This window comes from Helianthus annuus, chromosome 6 (assembly GCF_002127325.2).
Source record: "Helianthus annuus cultivar XRQ/B chromosome 6, HanXRQr2.0-SUNRISE, whole genome shotgun sequence".
NCBI classification, from domain to species: domain Eukaryota; kingdom Viridiplantae; phylum Streptophyta; class Magnoliopsida; order Asterales; family Asteraceae; genus Helianthus; species Helianthus annuus.
This window is the reverse complement of record NC_035438.2, coordinates 18,743,752-18,757,614: the sequence shown is the minus strand read 5'-3', so window position 1 is coordinate 18,757,614 and position 13,863 is coordinate 18,743,752. Positions and strand designations below refer to the sequence as shown.

Sequence of the window (13,863 nt, the reverse complement as noted above, 5' to 3'; positions counted from 1 at the left end):
AAGAAAGCGGGTAAAAGGAAACAGATTGATGTTGAAGCTGAAGGTCAGTCCTTAAAGAAGATCCAGAGGAAGAAAATTACGAGGAAAGGCAATCTAGACGCGTTTATTTCAGAGTCTGCTCCTAGTAAGTGTTACATTTACTTCTTTTCTTTATGCGCAGTAGATATTTACAGACTTTGTTGTTTTTTTTAGAAGTCTCTGTTTCTCCTGTTCCCATGGAGCCGACGCGTGTGGTTAATGAAGAACTCCCACCCTCTCCTCCGCGTGCTTCCATTGCTAATCAGTTAAAGACTACTGAGGGTCCTGAGGGTGGTGTGGAGAAGACTGTTGAGGCTGTCAAGCCTGTTGATGTTACTGCAGAAGTCGAAAAGGTTGTTAGTCCAGGGGTTGCGGATGGTGCTGGTAATCCACGAACTCCTGAAGCTGTTGCTTATGATTTAGAGAAAGAGAAAACTGCTGAGGAGATTCCTGCTTCAACTTTTTCTCTGAAACCTTCTGATGTTATGCCTGAGCGTGTTGAAAAGGTTACTGTTGAGGAGCAAGGTTCATTTTCTGGTACTGACAAGAATTCTCCAATCCGCCTAGAGGAAACCCTGGGGGATTACTATTACAGAACTTATTCAGAGAAAGATGCTTCCGAGCTTCATGCCCCTGTTTGGAATCTGAAGAAGGGTGATACTTTCTCGGATTGGCGCGTGTGCCGGGATTGGTTGCAGGGGATATTTCCGCCTGGGGAGATCAAGTTTCAAGAAATCCGTCTTCATGATCAAACTTATCATGCTTATCTTGAGGAGACTGCTTCTCACGTTTCTACCACTCATCGCATAGTGCGTGAGTGGCATAGTATGCATAAGGAGTGGGAGGCTTTCCGGGTGTCAAAGAGAAAGGTTGCTGATGATGAAAACTGCTTATCTCAATTAAGAGCTAAGTTGGAAGCTGACCAAGCCAGGTTTGAGGCTAATCGAAAAACCGAGGAGTGGTCTGTTGCGGGTTGGAAGAGGAAAGCGGAAGCCGAAGCTGTCCTCATTTCCGAAGAACGTAAAAACTGGAAGAAAATTTGTGAAAAAGATAATGCTGAGAAGGTGAATCTCCGCAATGTTATCAATAATCTCAAGGCTGAGATTGAAAAATTGAAGAAACAGGATGCAGAGGTTGAAAAAGGAGACGACTGATGTGGAAGCTGCTCTAGAAGAGGTGCGTTCTCATAGGGAGCGCAGCGAGCAACAAGAGGTACAAGCTTGCGCCACTCTCGCTTTTAGAGATAAAGAGTTAGAAGAACTTACTGCTTTGCTTTCTGACCAGGAACAACTTAAAAAGATCTGGAGCTTGCGCATTCCGAAAGGCTGAAACCTCCCGCCGTTTGACTGAAACCGAAGAGAAACTGGAAAATTCTGAAACGGCATGGGCCACAGCGGAAAGCGAGCTTGAACCTTTAAAGAGTGGCATGGCGTGGCTGAAAGAGTGTGGAATTGCCTCTGTAAGTTTCTTTCTTCTTTTCTCCTCTTCTTTTTTTTGTGAAAATGCTTTGCGCTCTTTCTTTTCGTTCATATTGCCTTCTTCTCCTATAGGTTACTGAATCAGTGTTGAATTCTGAAGAGCTTGATAAGACGGTTGCGCGCTTGGTGATTGCCGTGCGAAATGACGGGTATACCCAAGGCTACACTGAGTGTTCTCAGCATGTGAATAGCGCTTTGAAGGTTGATTGGGATACTAGCAGGTCTGCGACTTATGGCGTTAACACTGGTGCTGAGCTTATAGCTTTGAAGACAGAATTCAACAACATGCAGCTTCCCATTATGGATCTTATAAATGTTGCGCTGCAATCTGATGATTACGTAGCACAGCTAAAGGAAATCTTTCCGGATGAAGGTGAAGATTTAGCGTAGGTTTCTTTTGAAATTGTATTGAACAATTTTCTGTAATATTTGGGATGTGTATCCCTTTCTTTGTTAATGCTGTTGCGTAAGTAACTAAAACAGTGTCGTGTTTGATAGTTTTTAAGACGTATTTGTACGCCGAGAATAGTATGTCGTGTTTTTTAGTTTACAATATTTTGCATGAGTACAATTACTTTGATTGAGTAGGGCGAATGAAGTTGGTATAAAGCTCATATGTGAACGTATGGTCGTTTGTGACGTAATCACTGACCGTTCATGAGGCTTTATTTTATATTTACCATAATGTTTTTGCGCTTACTAAAAGAAATTGCATGCACTTTGTAAGAAAAACACAAGAATAATAGAAACTTTGCTGTTTATTTCGGGATAGGGCACAGAGGCCATTACAAAGTTTTTTAATAAATATACGAGACTTAACTTACTCTATTCTCCCGCTTTATCTTGATAAATCATGTCTTTCTGCGCGGAGACCATAGAGTTACTCCTTAATTTTTCGCCCTCTTGCTCGGGCCTTCCTCACCTCGAGTTATCTGTTTTATTTCCTTGTGCACATTTTGTAGTAGATGTGTGAGTTCGCCGCTTTTAAGGGCTTTTTCAATCTCTGTGCGCAAGGAAATGCAATTGTTGGTGGTATGACCAATGTCCTTGTGGTATTCACAATACTGGGCTGGGTCTTGTCCACGCTTGTTTTTCATGGGGATCGGCGGCTTGAACTGATAATCTTCAGTGCTTAAAACTTCCGCGGGGGTTTTAGTTAAGGGAGTCCATTGTCTCTCCCTGTTCTCTTGCTTGGTTTCCCTTTGCGCGGTAAGTTTATTAATCGTTGCCCGAGCATCTTCGGATGAATGGTTTCCTGAGCCAGAGTCACGCCATCCTTTCTTGAATTTCCTTCCGCCACTCGAGCCTAAGTCGGAGGGTCGGTTATGTGGTGGTGGCGGCCTATTAGTGGTAAGGTTTTTTTTTTTTTTCTGTTTGGGCGTATACCTTAGCCGCTGCCATCACCTTCTCCCAGCTCTTTGGGAGGCCTTCTGTCCCAGACAGGACCTTTATCATATCATCGCATCTGACCGCATATTTGAACTGTGCGCGAATCAGCTGCTCATGGACTCCTCCGATCTCTAGTACTTCCTTGTTATATCGGGTGATAAAGTCCTCCAGACTTTTGTCATCATGACGCCAAATGTTCATCACATCTGATGTGTCTCGGATAGATCGTCGTTGTTGGCTGAAATGAGTCAGAAATTTCTCGCGCAGATCTTTCCATGATGTGATTTTCCCGATGGGCAAATTATCGAACCAGATTCTTGCAGCGCCGGTAAGGGTCTGTACGGAAAGATGGCACCATAATGGTAGGGTCCAGCCACCTACTAACCTTGCGCTTGTAAAAACCCTCAAATGGTCATTAGGGTCTGTCAGCCCATTGAATTTACCCATGTTGGACGGTAGCTTGGCTTTTTCAAGTGGAGCCAGAGCTATTTCCATGATAAACTTTGAATTTTCCGCTGCTTCCGCAGGACGGTAAATCAAATCGTAGTTGTGTTCAGCCTCGGGATTGTAAATCGCACGAGGTTTACACTTGTTATAGTTCAACCGACTAAACACGCTGACGTTGTCACTTATACGGTAGGTTAGGTCGTCTTCACTGTTGTAGGTGTTTCGGTGAGAACCCAACCTAGTGTGAACTGATGCTCTCCGGTGGGAGTGTGACTCGTCTCGATGCTCTCGTCGACGGCTCTCAGATTAGGTATACTCATATCTCGACGGAGATCTGGAGTATACCTCTGTGTCTTCGATGTGAGACGGGCCCTCACGTTGAGAAGCATGAGCACGGGAGCCTGGCCTTCACGACTGAGTTTGGGGAGCAGTCTGTGCACAAAGTTGTGTGTATACTGCATTTAGTGCCCCTTGAGATCTGACGTACCAGGAGATTGGAGTTTCTCCTGGAGGCAGAATTGAGTGAACAAGGATCTCTGGCTGTATCCCTGGAGTGATAGGTTCATTCACACGATTGGATTGCACCTCGTTGTCATCCGAGGCATCCTCTGGAATTCCTTCAACCTGAAAGTTGTTATCGACATTTGGTCGAGGGCCGGTTTGCCGATGAGACGAAGTTTCTTCCATATGCAAATGGAATCAACAGGGTGAATCGAAAAATGAGAGAAAGTGGATGAAACAGAGAAAAAACGGTGGGCGCCAATGAAGAAACACTAGATAAATGACCGGAATCAAATTATCTAGGGGGTTTGGATCTGCATAAAGGGGGGTTGTTCTCTCTCGTTTGATTCGATTGCAACTGGTCTTCTTCTCCGGTAAACTCTGCAAAACAAGACACCGTTAGCCTCGTCAAGGGGAGAGGAGGGGTTCTCTCCTTGACCCGACTCCAGCGTGAGAATAAGTATGCGTTTATGAAGAAGAAGAAGAGGTATTGACGAAGTGTGTGTAGCTTGAGTTCCATACCTGAATTGTTCTCATATTTATAGCCGAGAGTTTGGGCGGGAAAACCCGTTGATGAAATGTTAACAGAAAATGGTAACCCCGTGAGCGGTTACATTTCCTTCCGTTAATCTTCTCGATCCGACGTGAATGCACACGGATCGCTCTTTTGATCTTCGGCTAGGGAATTGCCACGTGGAAAGTGGACAAGTGTAGGTTTTGCTCCAATTCCATGCCATCTTTGTGATTTCAGGGAGGCCTGAGATGAGGACACGTGTCCAGACGGTTATAACCGTCTAGTGGTGCACGATTGAGTCCTTCTAGAAGATTATTGCCATAATCTGATGTGATCCTTTATCGTGTGGCATCACTCGAGTAAATAATACCCAAGTCTGGGTATTATTAAGCGGAAGTGCTTAACTTAGGATTTTCATCCTTTGTTTATGGGTGAAAGCGCAAGGATTTATGATTTCCTTCCGGCGTGCAAGTGTTTGTCTGCTTATCTGCTTCTTAAGCCTTCTTTGTAGGACCAGTGCGCGGCCGCGCAAGGTCTGAAAGATAAGGTTGTGGTATGATCCCAAGTATTTATTACGAGGCCTTTGGGACCTTACCCCTTCAAGTCCCCCCAGTCTAGTGTTGCTCTTATGCAAATAAGTGGAGCACTGGACTTTGTGAGAGAGATATTTTGGGCGCGAGAGTAGGGAATCTTCAGTGGGAAGATTTACTTTGCTTATTATGGGCATTTTGAAAATCTTTGACTTTAGGTGTGGATGGTACAGTGAGGACTGTATGACATGCTGTCATTGTCAGATGTACCTTACTGATTGTGCTTAGGAACGAGTAAGTATGTATTTCAATATATATAAAACTTATATTATGGAAAGCTGTGAATATGACATGTTAGTATAAGTATATGAGAATAAAAGTGGTAAGCAAGAACTCGTAGGTATGTGTGCGTGTATGAGTGTATGCATGTATAAAGATGTATATGATTGTATGTACGTATATAGAAATGTATGCATGTATTTATGTAAGTTGCTATGAATATACGTAGGAATGGTTTCAATACGATTGAGCATTGACGATTGCTAACGATGTGCCTTGAGATTGGAATGTAATGCAGGTATGAGATCGCCAGGTTCATGAGGAATGGAAGCCGAACTTGGACAAAGAATTTAAAAGGATAATCGAATGAATCCAAGTTCATATTGTGGAGTGTTATAAGATTTTCAAATTATATAGTTTAATGTTATATGGTGATGTCAATGACTAACGAATAAGTTGTATATGATGTCCACAGGAACTACACGGATTTCCACTATCGCTAACGAAGATAAGCTGACACAGATCGAGTCGAAGCGCAAGGATTGTACGGAAAGAACAGTCACATAGTTTGAATTATGTAACGCGCAAAGTGTTAGTTAAACGTGAATGTTGTAAATTTCTTTTAGTGAATGTTTGATATTTTTGTAATTGAGTCTTCACATAAGAAATGTAATTAATAAAGAAAGAAATTTTAAGGCTCGTATTTCCGCTGCGTCGTTTTTAAGAATGTTACGTGTTAGGGCATTACAGCCCCATATATCAAAAGCGCTAATACTTGAGTCCCTCACGCTAACTTGTTTAGTTTTTTTTTCCAGATGGGGTAAAACGGTAATTTTCACCACACCACCTTCGTCTTCTTTCTCTTTCTTCCACCAAGCTCCCAACCCGACACCACCGTACACTCGTCTCCTTTCTCCTTCTTCCACCAAGCTCTAGCAACCCCCCTTCTCCTTCTTCCCCAACCTGCCACACCATACACCAAACCCAAACCCTCCGACACCATCGTATAACCCACCTTCGGCTCTGTCTAAAAAAATGCACCACCGTACAACCCACCTCCGCCTCAAACAAATCTACCCAAACTCGATCCATACCACCACCGTACAACCCACCTTTTCCGTACATCATAACCACCACCGTAGACCTGCCGTTGACCACCCTTAACAATCATTGTAACCTCAATGCTGATTACATTTCAATTTAGCTTCGATCAAAGTGGTGTGGTAGGTAGTGTACTTAATATGCGTTTGATTTGTGTATTTAGTTTGGTTATTTGGTTAATACTCGTTAATTAGTGTTATGTTTGATGAGAGTATAATCATTTTTGGTTAATTGGCTGGGATCACGCTTGTGCGTGTCACATTTGTAGTCGGGATTATGGTCTCCGGTACTATGGTCCAGTTCAAGGTGCACGTTGGAGTTGTTCTGGCGTGTTAGCACAACGTTACGTTGAAGTGGACACACGTTTTTTATTTTCGGCGACAGCCCATGCCCACTTATTTCTATGTTTTGATGTTAGAATTATGTTAGGTTTATGACTTTTGGTATATAATATAACTAATTTTAAGACTTTTGATATGTTATGGTAGGTGTTTATGTTAATCTTACGTCAATATTCGCAAACTACGCATTTTAAATATATTTTATACCTTATGGACAAATTAGCTATGTATTAGATACCTTATGGATGTAGAATGAACATTTAGTGGGTAAAAAGATATACGCTGAGGGATTCAAAGAATAAAATGTTTTAAACCACACACTTTGGTTGATATGTGGATAAAGGGTAAAATGTATATTTGAGTTAAGAAAACTAACCAAATTAGTACGAGGGACTCAAGTTATAGCACTTTTTATATGTGGGGGATTTACACTGTGTTTCCGAGTCTTATATTTTTTTGAACGACAAATTTCTTTTATTCCTGTCGTTTGTGGGACTTGAACCCAAGACCTCCCCCTCCCAATGTGTTTAAAGGCTTTGCATTTCCCAATGGACCACCATCGTATTGGTCCCGAGTCTCATTTAACAGGGGGAGGGGGAGGGGAAGGAAAATGAATTAAGAGAGAAAAGGAAGGAAAAAATGTGATATTTTTCGTGTTCCCGATTTTAATGAAAAGTAAAGGAAAAGAGAAGAAATCAAGCATTTTTTGTGTTCCCGAGTTATGAGGAAAAGAAAAGAAATGGACAATTTTACCATTATACCCTTTAAACATAAAACATTTTAATTTGATATGAGTGTAATTTAGTAATTAATAAGATTTTCTCTCATAATCTCTCTAATTTGAAAGGATAAATATATTAACAAATTTTCTTCACTTTTTCCTCCTTTTCCCTTTCCTTCTATCCTTAAAAAATCTCGAGTACAGAGTATTAGATTTCCAAATTCTCACTACAGGGACTCAATGTAACACCACCTAAAAAAAGAGATATTTTACTCTTTTATAAAATATCTACCACAAGAGAGACAAAAATATAAGAATATTGCATATTTTAGAAAGCAATACAAAGAAAAAATGCTTTCCAATTTGGTAAAGGGGTATAATTGTCATAGAAAAGTAATTTAGCTCTGGACAGTGGACACCATATATTTCCACCTGGATTCAGTGTTAAAGGTTGTCAACAAAAAAAAAAAAAAAAAAAAAAAATGCATCCTATATAAGTCGGCAACCCATTTTTCTTCCTTCTGCTTTCTTTGGTCTCCGGCGATTCGGGAACCGCATCAACTTTGCTGGTCTCAACTTCTTCGTTTCTCAGGTAACTTTATCGTATTTACATTCAATTTCCGGCTGTTTTTCCTGTAATGTTTCCGTTTATTTTATAAGATTTAGGGTTTCATAGGTTACATTTGAATGTGAATTGACGATTAAAATCTGCATGTCAACCCGAATCGTTGAATTGAAAACCTACATTGCAGACCAAACCGTTTCGTTTAGGAGATTAAGCATGTCGGTGTTGTACCGTACAACACGGTTAAAGCGAAACGCAATGGAATCACGTTTCGTAACGCGTGTTTCCAGCTTGTTCCTACCTTTTAACTTTGCTTCACGCGTCAAACATCAATGTTTGAATTTTGTTTTTTAAATATTTTTATAGGTTTAAAATTATGGGAAAAACGACAGTTGCTTTAGGAAAATAGACATTCAGATGAACACGACAAGCAATGCTGGGGTGACTTGAATGTGACTAAAAAGTGCACAACTAGTTACAAATCTTATTATGAGCAAACATATTGGTAGGGATGGGTGGGGGGGCCAATAAACATGTTATATATAAAAGCACCCCTCATGTTTGAACCGATTTTTATTTATTTATTTTTTTGCCAAAAATACTTCATAAGACCATGTGGGAAGGAAGTTGCTCTATGGCTTTTGACTCGCAACGAGACAAGTAATAAGTGGCATCTATGTGGCGTTCGCTTATAAATATTACTGGTTGAGTTACCATCCGGAAGTACTGGATGGGTGGTGGTGGTGACCCCGTTTTTAAACACAAACAATTATTTAGGTGGTGTTTGTTTTTCTAAAAAAGATCTGCGCAGATATTGCCATCTGCAAAGTGTTTGTTCTGTTTGTTTTTTCGAAGACGTTTCTTTAAAAAACGTCTGCCCGGGCTCTTCTTGGTGCAAACTTGGCCCGACCACTTTTAAGATCTTGTAACGTCTGCAGAGGGTTAAACTCCACTACCCACCACCACCGTCCACCACAACCACCACCCACCGCCACCAGTTTATTTTAGAAGTTTACATACGTTAAAAAACAAACAGCCTTCTTCTTGCAGACTGCAAAGGTTTGGTCCAACCTTTTCTTCTAGAGATGTGGTCCGCAGACTGCAGACATTTTACCTCTTAAAAACAAACTGCACCTAAGGTGGATGTAACATTGGAGAGAAAATGAGTGTGTTTAAAATATGAGTGGAAATCTAATTTGGCAGCTGACATGTCGCGTTTAAAAGTGGATGCATCGGAGATGCTCACTTCATATATGCATTACTAAAATAGTTGCTCTATGGATTTTGAGTTTTGGCCAGAACTATCACAGACGGTGAAAAATGGACAACCCTAAATGTTTTGAGGGCGTTAAAGTGGAATTCTACATAAATGCTTTCATACATCAATCGACCATGCTTTGTCCACTTTATCTAATATTCGTTATCTTCTTCTGGTATTCTTTAATGTTGCTTCAGGACATCAATTGACCATGCTTTGTCCACTTTATCTAATGTTCGTTATCTTCTTCTGGTATTCTTTAATGTTGCTTCAGGACAAAAATGTTTGTGGCTATAAAATGGCCAAATGGTCCTCTGAATCAGGAAATACTTATTCCTCTTTTTGTTTGAATAATATATCCTCATGAGATTCTTTCCCACTTGGGTTGATTAAAAGATTGTTTTTTTTTTTTTTTTTTTAATTTAGAACTTACATTGCGTTGATCTAATGCTTCTTAAGAATATTTGTTGTAAATAGGAAGAAGCTTGTCGCCGACCGTGTATATATAAAGACTTCACGTGGGCTGTCAATACGTGCGTTTATTGGCAGCCCAAAGTCCGAAAACCCGCTGCAGGTAAGAAATCGTTTTAATTAAGCAGTCAACTTCGTTTTTCTTTTTCTATGTGTTGGTGGGATCTTTGTCTTATGTTTATTTCTGCAATTGCTTATTTATGTGTCAGATACTTTGCATCGCTTGATTCCAAGATTATGGGATCGTTGTCTGGTATTTTTCAAAGACCGGTCGTTGCAGCCTCTGCTGTTGCGTTAGCATCTGTGTCTGCTGATCTTCGTGACAAAATATGGCCATCCAACCCATTGGAAGCATGTCTTTCATCAGAACAATCAAGCGGATGTACATCAAATTTAATAAGCGAAACAAAGTGGGCCCGTGTCTCTGATATTAGTTTCTCTGAATCTTTCGCAACAAAAAGCCTGATACCTATTCCAAATTTTCGACATCCAATGAAACATGTTGGCAACAATTGTCTTTCAAACAACATGGCTTGTTATGTTCCATCTTTAGAGCATTTCCTCAACGTATATCAGTCAGCTGAGCTGGCAAAAGCTCCGAAACCAATAGATTATTCTTCTAGCGTACCTACTGTAACGTCTACAGACATTGTGTACAGATGGCATTTACCGCAGCCTAATGCCGTTGATTTATCCAAAAACTCTAAGATGGTGGTGGTTTTGCTTGGATGGTTAGGTGCTAAACAAAAACATCTTAAGAAATATGCTGATTGGTATACCTCAAAAGGGTTTCATGTAATTACGTTCACGTTCCCAATGGCGGAGATTTTAAGTTATCAAGTTGGAGGGAAAGCCGAAGAGTATGTAGATATGCTTGTGAACCATCTTGCAGAATGGTTGGAAGAAGAGTGTACAAAGAATTTGGTTTTTCACACGTTTAGCAACACCGGTTGGCTAATGTAAAAGCCCTTTTCATCTTGTATTATTATTATTCCTTCATACAAGGTTTTTTTTTAAAAAAAAATTTCAGTCTAATACTTGTTTCTATTTCAGTTATGGAGCGATGCTGGAGAAGTTTCAGAGACAAGACGATACTCTAATGGAAAGGATCAAGGGATGTATTGTGGATTCCGCACCCGTTGCAGCCCCGGACCCACAGGTAACATCATCAACACGTTAAGGACTAAGTTTTTGCTCTCCGTTTTAACATTTTACAAAGATTAAAATGCCATTTTCGTCCCACAGTCCCTGAGGTTGGCCAGTTTTGCGACTTTCTTTCAAATGTTGGTTTTTTCGCATCTGGATACAAAAGGTTTGAAATCTTGCCATTTTCACCCGGCTCGTCAACTTCATTCATTTTTCTTCGTTAAGTCAGGGGTATTTTCATCTTTTTAACAAATAATATTTTTGTTTTTTATTTAGTAAGGGTATTTTGAATACTTGTACATTATGCTAAATGCTTGTACATAAAGTGGAAAAAAACCGAATTGCCCTTTAAGTTAACAAAAAAGATGTAAATACCACTTACTTAACGAAAAAATGGATGGAGTTAACGAACCGTATGAAAATGGCAAGATTTCAAACATTTTGGATTCAGATGCGGAAAAATAAACTTTTGGACGAAAGTCGAAAAACTGGCCAAACCTCAGGGACGAAATGGCATTTTACTCTTTTACAAATTTATAAACACTGAAACCTTGACAGCATTGTTCTCAAAAAACCAAAATTGGTTTATAAAATTTTGAAACGGTAGTTATTAATTGTGAACGCTCAATGTAGGTTTGGGCTTCGGGATTCTCTGCCGCTTTTCTGAAGAAGAACAGTATTGCAGCGAAAGGAAACAGAAGTACAGACGATATTTCTGCCAAACCGACAATGAAGGAAGCCGCTTTGCTTGTGATTTTGGAGAAGTTCTTTCACGTGGTTCTAAATCTGCCCGCAGTTAACAAGTATACTTGGTTTTAAATTGCGCAATTTGAAAGTTAGAGTTTGAGAGTTTGACAAATTTTGATCATTTAAGGAGTTAATGTTAGATATTGTCGGTTCGTTTTTCAGGAGGCTTTCAAATGTACTAGTGCAACTAAAATCAGGACAGCCAAGCTGTCCACAGTTATACATCTATAGCAGTGCGGATAAAGTCATTCCTGCAGGATCCGTGGAGTCTTTCATAGAGGTGCAGCAGAGAATGGGGCGTGTGGTGAGATCATGCAACTTTAAATCAACACCACATGTTGATCATTTTAGACATGAACCCGAGTTGTACACTACTCAGCTCTCGCAGTTCCTCAACGACTGTGTGCTTGATTCTTGCAGACGTGATTGAAATACCGATGACGCCTGCTATTTGACTACAACACTGATTCTTTTATTCTACATTTTTACATTGATGACGGTCTGACATATTTTTTGGGGTTGAATATACACGGTGGAGGATAGGTTTCATGTTTTTTAACACTTGTGATTCAAATTCTTTATGTTTTTTGGTTACCCGAAATATATGGAATTATGAAGTTGATATGAGTCATATTTTTAAAAATTTGTTTTTTTTTTTTACATCAATGACTTTCAATTATCAAACTTGTAACAAACATGAACACAGAGAAGCTAGCACAACAATAAGGGGAAGGACCGACCCATGGTCTTCAAAACATCAATGCGGGTAAACATGAAAGGCCGCCAAACGCATCAAAGAGGGAGAGTTTGAACTGATGAACGTGAAGACGTGATGATGGCAGATTTGACTAAGGTATCACAAACATCTAACCCTATATATTAATCAAAATTGTCCGTTTTGTTCACCAGAAGCTTACAACTTTGTATTTAGTAACCTGAGTGGAGTGGAGACACCCCAATAGGTTGGAGCATCCATCTTCAATTGCTTCCATCTGAGCCCACATTAACACATTGAATGTAGATGACAGGAGTGTTTCACAGTCGAGGCATAAACGTCCTTGGATATTAGCGATGGGTGACCTTGTGTGAAGTTTTCACATGGATACTGGCCGCGAGCTTCCAATAGACAAAACGGACAACATTGGTTAGTATGGGAGAATGAGTGTAAGAGTGTTACGATTCATGTCCACTCATACTCAAGTATGAAGCGCTCATTAATGGTATTTAACGTCAAACATTCATTATAATCCTAAGACTACTATGTCCACATATTCATCTGAGATGTTACAAAACCAAAAGTTAAAAATATGATATTAGATACACCAATAAGTTAAAAATAAGTCCAACCGCCTGATCCCACTGGGAATCGCCAACCCCACTGATTATTCAAAGTTCAAACCGACCAATTATTAACGAACCGGAAACCACCCTACAAAAGGCTCGAACCGGGCATGCTAAAAGTTTAAGCCACATTAAAGCTTCCAAGTAAAAGAGCTTAATTCAAATTCAAAGCCACATTAAAGAGTGATGTGTAAAGAAAATTGATATGTAGCAGTGGATAGTTTTGATATGTAGCAGTGGATAGTTATATCAGTGGTTAGTGTAAAGTCAGTAGTTATATCAGTGGTTATATCAATGGTTAGTGTAAGGTCAGTAGTTATATCAGTGGTTAGTTGTTGTATTGAGTTCAGGGACTAAAATGTCAAGTCTGTAATAGTTTAGGGTCCTTAGTGTTAGTCAGTCGTTGTAAATGTTGTTATAAACGGTTGAAAGTCTGTTAATGGAAGTTAGCTTGATTTTGGGATTACCTTTCTCTCTCTTGTTTCTTTTCTAAGATTTAGCTCATCAATTGGTATCAGAGCTCAGTCGATTCGAGCTCCGGTGACCTAATTCCGATCAAAATCCGTTCCTTTCAATTCCGTGAATTGATCATTGTTCGATCAGTTTGCCTTCATTTTCAATTTCCGTATCAGTTCTGTTCTTGAAATCGATTGTTCCGATTTCAAATTCTGTAATCTCAGCGCAATGGCAAATACTCGTCAGCAAGAAATGGAAAAATTGGAGAAAACCCTAAAGGAACACGCTAATTCAATTCAAAATAGTCAGCTTCTGCAGGAAGATAATCGAAATGCTATTGCTCAATTGAATTTGAATCTTCAATCCATGTTTGATACCTTGAATCAGCAATTAACAACATTACAAGCAAGCAGTAGTCAACATACTACTCATCATCAAGATCAAAGAATTGCGAGGTTGGGGAGGCTGGATTTCCCAAAATTTAATGGGGAAGATGTGGATGGTTGGATTTACAAATGCAATCACTTCTTCTTGGTTGATAAAACTCCTGAGAATGTTAA

At 39.9% G+C, this 13,863-nt stretch overlaps 1 protein-coding gene across 2 annotated transcripts; it reads left to right on the top strand.

Moving 5' to 3' along the window:
• The first annotated feature begins 7,765 nt into the window (after positions 1 to 7,765).
• On the top strand, positions 7,766 to 12,133 carry LOC110864913 (transmembrane protein 53). Of its 2 annotated transcripts, none has more exons than XM_022114080.2 (6): positions 7,766 to 7,911; positions 9,620 to 9,716; positions 9,823 to 10,572; positions 10,667 to 10,772; positions 11,393 to 11,562; positions 11,669 to 12,133. In XM_022114080.2, the coding sequence occupies exons 3-6, from the start codon at positions 9,851 to 9,853 to the stop codon at positions 11,934 to 11,936; spliced, it is 1,266 nt and encodes a 421-aa protein (XP_021969772.1). In that variant the 5' UTR covers positions 7,766 to 7,911; positions 9,620 to 9,716; positions 9,823 to 9,850; the 3' UTR covers positions 11,937 to 12,133. The 2 variants fall into 2 exon arrangements, with proteins under 2 accessions (XP_021969772.1, XP_035830314.1); XM_035974421.1 differs by lacking the exon at positions 7,766 to 7,911 and adding an exon at positions 8,487 to 9,376.
• The last annotated feature ends 1,730 nt before the right edge of the window (positions 12,134 to 13,863 follow it).

Bases quoted from the DNA above. Each gene is read 5' to 3' on its own strand.
- LOC110864913 (XM_022114080.2), top strand. From the start codon at position 9,851: ATGGGATCGTTGTCTGGTATTTTTCAAAGACCGGTCGTTGCAGCCTCT. The intron at 10,773-11,392 runs GTAACATCATCA...CGCTCAATGTAG, and splicing joins TTGCAGCCCCGGACCCACAG to GTTTGGGCTTCGGGATTCTC. The intron at 11,563-11,668 runs GTATACTTGGTT...TTCGTTTTTCAG, and splicing joins AATCTGCCCGCAGTTAACAA to GAGGCTTTCAAATGTACTAG.